General features: G+C 41.7%; 1 protein-coding gene across 2 annotated transcripts in view; it reads left to right on the top strand.

Annotated features, from left to right (window-relative positions):
* ABHD5 (abhydrolase domain containing 5, lysophosphatidic acid acyltransferase) overlaps positions 1 to 11,374 on the top strand; it is a 71,486-nt gene extending 60,112 nt beyond the window's left edge. For both annotated transcript variants that reach the window (XM_068264839.1, XM_068264838.1), the window contains exons 6-7: positions 1,353 to 1,539; positions 4,572 to 11,374. In XM_068264839.1, coding sequence (XP_068120940.1) covers positions 1,353 to 1,539; positions 4,572 to 4,661 — 277 coding nt within the window. In that variant the 3' untranslated portion in view covers positions 4,662 to 11,374. The remainder of the gene's footprint in view (positions 1 to 1,352; positions 1,540 to 4,571) is intronic.
* The last annotated feature ends 869 nt before the right edge of the window (positions 11,375 to 12,243 follow it).

Raw genomic sequence — 12,243 nt, 5'->3', positions numbered from 1 at the left:
TTTTTTTTCCCTTCAGATTTACTTTAAGTGGGTTTATCTGATTATTTTTGTATCTCAAAACTTGCTATAATGAATTGCATGTAGCAAGTACAAGTACCTCACCTGCAGTGCCTTGTGGGGTATGCATACCACATGGTGAGAACAAAAGCTCTAGGGAAGAATTTCAGTTATTCAAAGCTCTGTAATTTAGCACTCTGTCACCCAGAAAAGAAACCCGCTCTTGCAGGTTTCACATTATTATTTATTTGTATAGGACAGTATATAGTAACAAAACTGTTACAGTAAGGTAAATAGGGAAACTTATGTTCTTTTTAATTACTGATTAATACAGAGTTTATGTTGTATGATATATGAGGTACAATAGTAGTTAGGCCCGTCTTTAATAGTGACAGTGACTCTTAAGCAGCCTAAAACTACACACACACACACACACACACACACACACACACACACACACACACACACACACACACACACACACACACACACACACACACACACACACACACACACACACACACACACACACACACACACACACACACACACACACACACACACACACACACACACACACACACACACACACACACACACACACACACACACACACACACACACACACACACACACACACACACACACACACACACACACACACTTTTCTAACCCTAACAGGTAGCAGAAAAAAAGGAATAGGAACAGTTTGGGCCTGTGTTATAGACTGTGTACACTGTTATAATTCTTAGATAGGACCTTTTTCTGGTTCCCAATATTACTGGGTACTCTGTAAGACCATTCAATCAGGCCCTACCACAATATCATTAACATTTAAAACCTGTAAAAGCTGTGTTCAAGCTGAATGTGTGTTGTACACTGAAATTAAAAAGTGTGTGTGTGTTTTTTTTATATACCGCTTGTTATGAAATGCATGCCTGGCTTACAAGTGCATTTGAAGAACTATTTGCATGGATCCTTAAGCCTAGTACACACTAGCAATTTTGATGGATCAATCATTGGTCAATTTTACCACCTCCATGTAGTATGAGGGCCAAACAGATTTTCATTTCTATGCAGATTATATAGGTAAATGGTCATACTACATGGAGGTGGTAAAATTGACCAATGATTGATCCATCAAAATTGCTAGTGTGTACTAGGCATTACTTTTACCTGAAGTGATGCATTATGGGTCCGAGATTATCATATTTAGATGGGATTGCATTTTTGAAATTGCTGCGACAATTGTCTTGCAGTAGGCATCCTATGTTTTCGGTGAAGCTTCTTTTCTGAGCTCTTTATCACTGAACTAAAAAAAAAAAAATCACGTTTTAAAATGTTTCTCTTTGCAGTGGTGAGACAGCGTTTAGAAGTATGACCGTTCCATATGGCTGGGCTAAAAGGCCAATGTTGCAACGCATTGACAAATTGCAGGCAGACATTCCAATGACTGTCATATATGGTGCACGGTCCTGTATTGATGGCAATTCTGGTAGCTCTATTCAGTCACTGCGACCAAACTCCCATGTGAGGACAGTTGTAAGTATTTGGTCATAATTTTAATCATCTCTGTATGGCTTAGTAGATTAATTTTCTGAACTTTTTTTTTTTTTATGAATCATTACATGTGTGTTTACCACTTGGGCATGTTCCAGTCTTTTTCCATGAGAGGAGACCTGCTTTAATGAAAATCTTTTCTTTCATCCCTACCCTGCCACTCAGAATCCTTTTTCTGCTAACACTATTGGTGACATAACTGATAACCTTGTCATTTTGTCACTAGCACCACTGAACCTGATTTCATTATTTGAGTGTCATGAGTAGAGTTGTCCATATCTAGATGTGCCCTAGCCATGAGCATTGGGAGAGTCTTGTACCAGGCTTCTTTTGTTCTTAGGGCTCTTTCACATCAGAGCTTGCGTTGGAGAACGCTCAAAGCATACGTTTTGTTGTATGCCTTTTACTGCGTTTTGATATGCGTTGCACTGCAGTGAGTGTGCGTTTTTAATCCGTTTTCAATGCGTTACTGCACATAGAAAAACGCAGGTAATTTTTTTTTCTTTTAGTTGTCAACTTTCTACATTGTTCCTCTGTTGCATTCTGGGACTGATTGCCTGCGTTAACGGATTAAAAACGCGCATAGTGTGCGTTTTACATTGACTAACATTGTAACGCATAAAGCTAGCGTTGGCCAAAAAACTGCGCCTGGGTGCAGTGGAACGCAACGCACAAAAAGGCTGCGTTATATGTGAAAGCTAAAATGAAAGTCTATGGACTTTCATTTCACCTTGGGTAACGCAAACTTTATCCTTTGCGTTGAAACGCAGAAAATCTGCCCTAATGTGAAAGAGCCCTTAGCAACATACCTCTTATCTTCTGTGATCTCCACACATGGGCAGTATATGTATCCTTCGGTGGTAACTGTTGACTAGCAGCGAAGCATATAGTGACTTAAAGAAAACCTGAACTGAAAATTAGAATTCAAAATAAGCATACACAAGTCATATTTTCCTCCCATGTAGTCTACTCCTCAATCTCTTTCTCCTCTCCTGCATCCAGTTTGTCCACTGTGATCAATGGAATTCTCCGTCCTCCATTTTGAAAATGGCCATTACCCCATAACAGCTTCCTGGTCAGCACACTGTTAAACTGTAACATCACCCACTTGAGCCATAGGGAAACATGGACATTACCGGGCACATCAGTTGTCCACTCAGTTGCTGTCAGTTATTTATCAGTTGCTGTCAGTTATAGCTGATATATTTCAGTTCTGACAAAATGTTGTCAGAACTGGAAGGGATTGCTGTCAGAAGAAAATGGTGAGCTTCTGAGAGGAACTGATGGCAAGGTAACTATTTAATGTTCATTTGAAGTTTTCTCATGTATTTATTTTAAATAATTTTACTCAATACAGGTTCCCTTTAAATATTCAGCTATTTCTGTTTAATATTTTGACAGTTTCAAACTCAGGGCTGCTGACATCTGTTAGGGCAGTTTCACACCGATTTTGTTCTGCAATTTATTTATTTATTTTGCCTTGATTTTTTGCGATCGTTGACACTGCAGTGTGGATGCTTCCATAAAGAGACTCTGCACTAGCGATTTGGTGATCGGCAGTCGCATCACAATCGCCAATCCAGAATTGTGTGGATGTAAATTAATTCTTCAGCTGGCATCTTAGAAAGTTCTTTGACTGGTGGACATCCTGGTTTTTGCCTTATCACATTGTTCAGTTGTATCCCAAAACATATTCCAGGCCATACAAGAATTACTGCTGTTGCTGCAGGAGCAAAGTTTCATCCATCCCAGCATGAGCCTTTCATCACTACCTCTGACATAAATGAAGCAAGGGATTAGAGACTGACTGGAAGTCAACTCTGGCATAATTCTGAGCTGGCATCTGGCAATCCGTGTGGTTGTCACCTTGCGATCCTGCAGGCTGCCAGGGGCATCAGTAGTCTACACTTTCATTCTACCAACTTAACAGCATTCTCATGGTGTGAGGACTAGACTAGGTACTTTACAGTGTATAATTTGGGCCCGGAGATGCATTGTAAAAAATGAACCTTTCCAGCAATTAATAGTAGCAGTAGGCAGCGCAGATATCGGTGGAGGGACAGTTTAGCAGCGGATTGTATCTGTTCCCTGTGTATAAGTTCAAAGGACTACTTTTACTTTTAAAATGATCAGCTATCTATTCCGTGGCTGGTTATTAACTCGCTAAAAATAGCTTGACAATTTATCGCCCTTTGTGACTGATTAGTAGTAGAAGAGCATACAACATCACCACTAATGTCTTAACCTTTAGCCATATAATAATGGTTCAAAGTCTTGTTTAGCTAGATTTGACTTGGTTGCTGGTAATGTAAAATATTTTAAATGACGTCAACACATCTGATGACATCTGTTTTCATTATCGGCTATGTTCAGCTATTTCATGTGCAAGTATCTATTGTGTACTTGTAGCAGGCTGTCACAGCTGTTTTTATATGTACAAAGTGGTGCTTGAAAGTTTGAAAATGTTCTATATTTTATAGGAGTGTGACCTAAAATATGATTTTTCATCTTCACATTATAAAATAATCACAGAGATTCACCTACATGTGTTTATTGGATGATTTTATCCCCCCAGTAAATATATAAATAAATGAAACAAACCATACACTAGGTAAACTAGGTTTTCTACTACAGTTTTTAGGGTTTGTTTGAAAATGAGTAGACTGCGCACTTTGCTTCAAAAAGTTACACATGCTTGACTTCACTCCCTGAAGCTGGCTAAGGGCAGTGAGAAGGAGAGGAAGGGTAACTTCCCCCTGACTCCTGGAACATGGAAGCTCCTACAGCTATTTGAAACCAGGATAAACTGCAGGAAAATAAAGTTGAAGTAATCCAGGACACTGCTGCAGTTTGCTATTAAGATACTCTGGGTGAAACATTGTGTCTGCCGCTGATTTTAAACTTTGTTTGGTATTTGCTGCTGAGATCCTTTTAATATCATTCCTTTTCTTAAGTGCACAAAAGGAATTAGGACTTTTTCTGAGTGGCTTTAATCCTGTTCATTTTTTCTTCAGGCAATCCTTGGTGGCGGCCATTATGTGTTTGCTGACCAACCAGAGGACTTCAACCAAAAAGTTATAGAAATCTGTGATTCTGTGGACTGACTTGGACCCCCTGGCTTGAAGAGTCCCTCCTGCTGAAACAATCTAATGCTATCAAAGAGCCTGCAAATTGCTCCCTTTAACCCATTGTTGGTGTTTTCCCCTTTACAGACAGTTGCACACTGTTGAACCAGAATTGTGCCTTTTTTGTAGAAATTGATTTTAGATCCAGCATTGTACAGCTTTTACAAGTTTCCAGAGTGTTTATATTTATATGATTTCAATAAGAATTTACCATGCTGACATATATATAAAATATATATTTACAGGATAGCATAGTACCATTTGTAGCTTATAAACTGGAACATAGGCCTTTTGCCAATCTACTCCAAGGATTTATTTATCCTTATGTTTTGTGTGCTAGTGACTCCATGTATGATGTGCTGATGCTAAATGATGGTATGTATGTTATATTTTATTTATTTTTTGTTGTTAAGTAATCCTCTGTGTGTGTGGTGTGCCAAGTATTGCATACAAGCTGTATGCCTGGGAAAGCGGATACATGGTGGGTTGCCTGTGTGAAGACTGGAATTTTGCAAGGGGTGCATGGAAAACTCTACCAGCATTTCATACAGTAGTTCTCTCCAATCAATGCAATACGGGGGGCATGGCCCTCTGATTTTATTAATTTGTTATGCATTTCACATTCTGTAGACCAAGGTGTTCTGTAGTTTAAACTTTAAAGGATACCAGAGCGAAAAAAAATGAGGAGAGACAGGGGTTCTACTCTATCTCGCTCCTCTTGTAGCTAAGTGCCCCGGATGCCTCTTCTGGGTCGCTGTGCACTGATGCTCAACTCTGGCGACCCGGAAGAGGCTGCCAGGGGGCATTTAGGTATGAAAGGAGGGGGGGGGGGGAAGCGGTGGCCATCAGGACAGCTCCCCGTACATGCCTGCTTCCCCATTTCTCCTAATCTTTTTGGCTCTGGTATCCTTTAACCCTCCTGGCGGTATAAAAAATTCCGCCAGGAGGCAGCGCAGCAGTTTTTTTTTTTTTTAAATCATGTAGCGAGCCCAGGGCTCGCTACATGATAGCCGCTGCTCAGCGGCATCCCCCCGCCTGCATCGAACGCCTTCGGCGATCTCCGATCAGGAAATCCCGTTCAAAGAACAGGATTTCCTGGAGGGCTTCCCCCGGCAAAGTGCTAGCTGCGTCCAGCAAAAAAAAATTAAGTAAATCGGCCCAGTAGGGCCTGAGAAAACCTCCTGCGCGGCTTACCCCGTACTACGTTCGGGGTTACCGCCAGGAAGGTTAAGTGGCCATGGTAGAGATGTGTGTCTTTGGTGCACATGGAGCTATATGCTGTTCACTTTTTCTCCTAGGGGATCATTTTTCATCTTCGATTTTAGTTATTCTAAAAAAAAATTATTACTTTTTTTTTTTTTTTTTGAGTTATTTTCAGCACTTTGCAATGGAAAATGTACCAAAAAGATGGTTAGTATGTACAATCAAAACTATTTTGAGTATTTTATTGCTTTTTGGTGGTTTAAAAAGCATTGTATTGAAAATATCACCTAGGAGAAAAAGTTAATTGCATGTGGATCATGGTGTTGTCTTTATTTCCTGCTTACCTCTGAAATATTGGAAATATGCTTCATATTTAGCTCCAAGTGAAGAGTATTGCCATTTCTCTATCCCGATACTGAAAAAATTTACTGGGGCTCCTTTCGCGCTATGAAGAAAAATTGCATTGTACCGTAATCTTCAAATGCAACATATCCAAAAAATTGCATGGCGTGTTCACGGTGCATTGCGACTATACAGTGAGGCAAACAGTACAATGAATGTATGCCTCACTGACACTGTAACGGACTGCATGCAGTGCATTATCCTGATGGAACCGATTGTACCACAATCAGTGTGATGGCCCCATAGGAGTATCCTTGCATCTGCGTTGTGATGCAATGATCTTGTCTGTTGGACATAGTATGAAAGGACCCTTAAGCTAGTTGTACAGCCAAAGATCTGAGACTCCGTTGAACTTCCCACTAGGAGCATCGTAACGGCTAGTTGTGGCCAGATCATTCAACAGTGTTAGGCCTGTGGCTAGTTAGACATACACAGCCATATGCTGTACCCCCATCACTTTGTTGGTTAAAACAGGCTAGAACTGAAACAAAAACCCCATCCTTACAGACTGATTCAGTTAAACACTTAGAAAGTGGAGTGTATCTATGGCAACACAGCCTAGCAGTGAATGTAGAAACTCCAGTCACCATTGCATCAATAACATTTAGGCTAAATGATGTCCACTAGGACAATTTCAGCAGATATCACTCTACATTGTCTGAGGAAATGTGCAAATGGTACCATTGTACAAAGGTGTTTTCAAGCCTACCATCTGCAGATCAGTTTAATGTCTAAGGGTCCTATCGCGCTGCTTTAGTTGTGTTGCAGAATAATTCTGCATGTCCTCTCACTGCCCATACAATCGTATGAGCCCATTCACATCTGTGTTATGCATTATTCTAACTTGCTGCATGCCGGCTTTGAACTAAAGTCTATCTCCATTGCGGTTCACACACATTATAACGCATGTGTTATGCAACGCATACAATATGGATCCAGCCAAAAGGTACTTTCACACTGCATTCGTAGCATTGCATTCGTGGACAATATAATCGCAGTGCGATGCAATATTTTAATGTTACATTAGTATCTATTCTGTGGGAATAAAATGCAGCATGCTGTGCAGTGAGGCATGCTTCTATGTACTGTATGCATCACTCTCTTAACATGCGATGCGACTTTTCATTACCGTGACGTTGCAATCCTATTTTTTAGGATGCACCATGTGCATAGTTTGAAAGTAGCCTTATGGTAGCTTTAAGCTGAGTACTCACCACCTGACTGATCCAGCGACGTTCCCTTGACGACGAGCAATCAGCGATTCCTCCTCCTGCACAAGAAGTCATGCTGCTTTATACAGGGGCACATGATGGGGGCACGAACGGGAAGTTGAGCGTTCGCTGTACTTTGCAGGGAATCTTAAGGATGGGTGTTATCAGCGCGCATCGTTAAATGTCCGTCGCTTGATTGCATGCCTGTACCCACGTCATGAGATCGCAGAAACGTCCGCTTGTTGCTCAAAAAATTGCCAGTCGTAAAAAATCGTTGGGAAAATCACGTGGTGGACACAGGCCTTTAGTGTCTGTTTTTGACTGGGCACTGCTTCCTTTCCCACTCCATTGCATGATTGTGTGTTCTCAGCTGAGCACTCTTCTATGCACTTACAGGCAGGGCTGAGAGCAGTTAGATCAATGATTTGTTTCATTGCCCATTATTTTCTACAGGCACTATGTTTTCCCCCCCTTTTTCTTCTATTTTAAAGGGCAGCTGAAGCAAGGTATATGGAGGCTGACATATTTATTTCCTTTTAAGCAATACCAGTTGCCTGGCTGACCTGCTGATCCTCTGCCTCTAATGCATTCAGCCATACACCCTGAACAAGAATGCAGCAAATCAGGTATTTGACAGATCTGACAAGATTTGCTACATGCGTGTTTCTGGTGTTATTGAGACATTATTGCAGCCAAATAGATCAGCAGGACTGCAAGGAAACTGGTATTGCTTAAAAGGAAATAAATATGGCAGCCTCCACATCCCTCTCACTTCAGTTGTACTTTAAATTCAAGGTAGAGGAGGCGTTGGAAAATGATCACTTGCCTGACTGCTGATTGCGTCTGACAGTTACCAGTGACAGTGATCATTTGTGTGTGCTGAACTCGGCAATTGCTGCGTGGCTGCTGTCCTTGTGACCTCCCATCTTCTGTAGTCCTGTCCAGAAAATAGGATATGATAGAAAAAGCCTCTTGTTACAAGGTGACTACAAAAAGTGACCCCCCCCCCCCAATATCACTGCACAACCATAAGTGTACAGCACCATAAACCTTTCAGTTCACTTTAGTGCCATTTCCTGTTTTAGGTGTGTGAGAACTAATTTTCAGGTCTGGGTATTTAGAGTGCCATAGTACAGAGTTACATCTGTACAGTATACTCCTGTTCAGTATTTTTTAATTTGGGCATGAGTAAATTTTAATTTGAATGGGATTCAAATTCATTGCCTCAGACGAGGTGAGAGAGTGGTGGTGAGTGAGATGTTTTTTTATGATAGTTTGCAACTATCATAAAATGCGCATATCTTTTGTCCCTCTTTTGATTCTCTTACTAGTGTGTGTCATGTCTGGTAACTGGTACTATGAATGCTGTTCAAATCAGTCCATATACTGGAAAACAAAAATGACTTGTCACAAAGCCATTGCTTACACTCTAGCCTTCCATTCCACCTTGCTTTGCTACTGTGACAGCTGAATAGTTGTGAGGGTGTGTCAGGGTTCTTGACAACCGTGATGTCACTCCTTCTAGGAAATGGTCAATCAGTAACTGGAAGCTTGGTGCTAATGATCAAACATGGACAGACCATAAATGATCTCATCAAACTGGTGGTGCTGATTACTAGGAGTGTACACATTCTATTGGAAGATAGGATTGCAGTGGCTGAAGGCGGCGTTGCATCCAGGTATAGCTTCATGCACACGGTGCTAATTGGCTTAGTATGGAGGTTGCATCAGGGGTATACTATACTATACTAATGTGCATCAGGCACAGTCAGTGCCTGATTCATAGCTGTGTATTCTTCCATAACTTTTATTTCCTCACTACAGGATCTCTTTAAAGGGAACCTGCAGTGAGAGGAATACTGTTGTTGCCATCTTCATTCCCTTGTAATCCATGCTAGTTGCCTGGCTGTCATGCTGAGCTTTTGGCTTTAGTTGTCTTTTACGCATATTGTGCGGCATCGTAACGCACTACCACAAAACGCATGCATTAACAGTGACAGTAAAGCATACCTTTTATTGACTGTATGCGATGCAACGTGTGGATAGCATACAGCAGGGCTTTCCTGTTCAGTTGCGTCCTTGCTGTTAAAGGGAACACAACACCCACTTTGATCTCAGCCTTATAGTATTAGAGGCAGAGCAGTAGCACAGAAGTTGGGCACGTTATTTATGGCAGCTTCCATATTCCTCTCGCTACAGGTTCTCTTAAAAGTGTACCTGAGATGTTTAAAATGTTCATACCTGGGGTTTTTTTCCAGCCCCCTTCAGGCTAATTGGTCCCTTCGCCCTCCTCCCAGGCCAACTGGATTCTCCGCTAGGCATCTGGTAATTCCACCAATCAGCACAGTCTGGATGCGCGCATTCCACATCGTGCTCCCATCACATTATCATTCTGCACAGAACGTTTATGGCGACAGGAGCACAACGGGAGAGTGTACGCGGCCGGACTGAGCTAATTTCGAAAATTTCCGGGATGCCTGGCGCAGGATCCACTTGGCCTGGGAAGATGGCAAAGGGACTAGTAAGCCTAAAAGGGGCTAGAGGAAGCCCCAGGTATGTACATTTTTTTTTTATTTGTAACATCCCACTTCCAGACCGCGGTAATTGAAATCTATGCCCTGTTTGTGGCTGCTTATTCTTGCCAGGGCGTAGTTTTCCATTACCTCACTTGCACGAACCGCCTCTCCTGCCAATCTCTCCCTTGCCGCAGGCCCATTGCTATGACAGCAGAGCTCTGTGAGCCGGACAGGAGCAGATTTCATTGGCACCTGACCCAGTGATCAATGTTAGCCAATCCCATTTCATCACATGATGTCAGGAAACAATGAAATCGGCTCCTGACCGGCTCACAGAGCTCTACTGTCATAGCATGTGCAAAGCAAGGGGCTGCGGCGATGGGTGACCAGCGAGAGTGGCAGGTCCATGCTGCAATTCGTGGTAAGACCCATTTTTTTGGTACCAGCAGTCTCCCTAGCGCAGATATATTGAGTCAAGCCTGTGTAGGTCTGTTGTAACTGCAGCCAGGCAGAATGAGCTGCAAGACCATGCGCTACACATTCTTTGTGTAAATGCAAAAATGCACTATACCCCCTCTACATCCAGCTAATGGGTTTGTGTAAGGAGGGTGGGTTGCTGCAATAAGCAATACAGTATTTGTGAGCTGCACCATTTTTAACCTTGGCATTAAAGTGGATTTTGTTAACCGATTTCCTACTTTTAAGGTTTTGCTTTTCACAAAATTGATTTGAACATTTCATAGTGTGCATTTACTATATATCATTTTCATACATTCTCCTGACATGCTGAGAATAACGGGTATCATTTTTCAAGTATTTTTTACTAGCTGCCAGAGTGACAGGACAGTCAGTGAAGTAGTAATAAAACAATTCCGCTATAACCTACTGTTCACTTCACCCAAAAGAGTTCCGCTGTTCTGTTTCAGAGATGATTACTTTACAGCCAGGTGTTGCCATAGTGACCTGCAGTCACATTTCAGCATAGGAGTTTTCTTTATAGTGGAAAAGAAATGAAAATCGCTGCTTGCAAGTGAAAGTGTAAGACGTGCACTTTGCTGTTCAAGAATTAGAAATGTAATGACTACAGTGGCACATATATTTTATTTAAATATATAGGACACGTTAAGGCTTTGTGTTAAGTGAAATAAAGCTTTGCACTATATAGTTGATTTTCTTGTATTCTCATTTATGTAAAGAACATATTAAGCTGTCTTCACTGTGAACGCTCACATTTTATGATAAATGATGGGATGTTTAATGACAGCCCTATTATTTGACTTCACAAAGTAAGGTGCAACATGCTTTCACTTTACAATGACTAGTATATTGTTACTGAATGCAATAAAATGTTTAACTTTGAGTCTTGGTGTGTTTTTATTTTCTAATCTGTGAATGTATTGTGTAAAATTGTGCCTTTCATTTTTACACTGAGATTTGATGCTCTCTCCACTAGGTTTCACTGGGAACTTGAGGGGAGAGGGATATGGAGGCTAACATGCTTATTTCTTTTTGAATGATGCAGATTGCCTGGCTGTCCTGCTAATTCGTCTTCCTCTAATACTTTGAGGCCCCTTTTACAATTGGCCGTCTATATTGCGTTGCGTTCCCCTTTCTGCATGCATGGTAACGCAACAGCAATGAAAGTCTATGGGGCCTAGTGCACTTATCACATCAGGTTATGCCAGAAGTGCCTGATCCGCCGTCACCAAGTCAGCAGCAAGTTATCGGACTTGTGTGGCAGCAGAAGTCATGTGCGATACACATTTAAATGCGGTGGCGTGAATGCAGGAATGATGCAAATGTGATGGGGAGCCCGGGAATCCCAGTGACGTACTTCCTGTCCAGCAGGGAGGACGTCGCTGGGTGGCAGGGCAATGCTTATGACCCTGTCTGGGCACTCTGCCACAGAGTCATATGAATGAATGTGACCGGAGGAGCATCACACTGCTAAAGCACTGGCCAGTTATGAAACAGGCCACAGCCATAGGCCCTGATTAAGAATGCACATCAGGTGCTCTGTCTGAAGTGTGACTGGATTAGCTGCATGCTTGTTTCAGGTGTGTGATTCAGACACTACTGCAGCCAAAAAGCTCAGCAGGTCTGCCAAGCAACTGGTATTGTTTAAAAGGAAATAAATATGTCAGCTTGCCTATCCCACTAACCTCGGGTTCACTTTTAAAGGACGTCTGTTGAATGGAATATTTAGACTACCATTCCTATTATCTTTAA

Source organism: Hyperolius riggenbachi, unplaced genomic scaffold, assembly GCF_040937935.1.
Source record: "Hyperolius riggenbachi isolate aHypRig1 unplaced genomic scaffold, aHypRig1.pri scaffold_177, whole genome shotgun sequence".
NCBI classification, from domain to species: domain Eukaryota; kingdom Metazoa; phylum Chordata; class Amphibia; order Anura; family Hyperoliidae; genus Hyperolius; species Hyperolius riggenbachi.
Note: the sequence above shows the minus strand (reverse complement) of the source record. Positions and strands in the feature narration are given on the sequence as shown.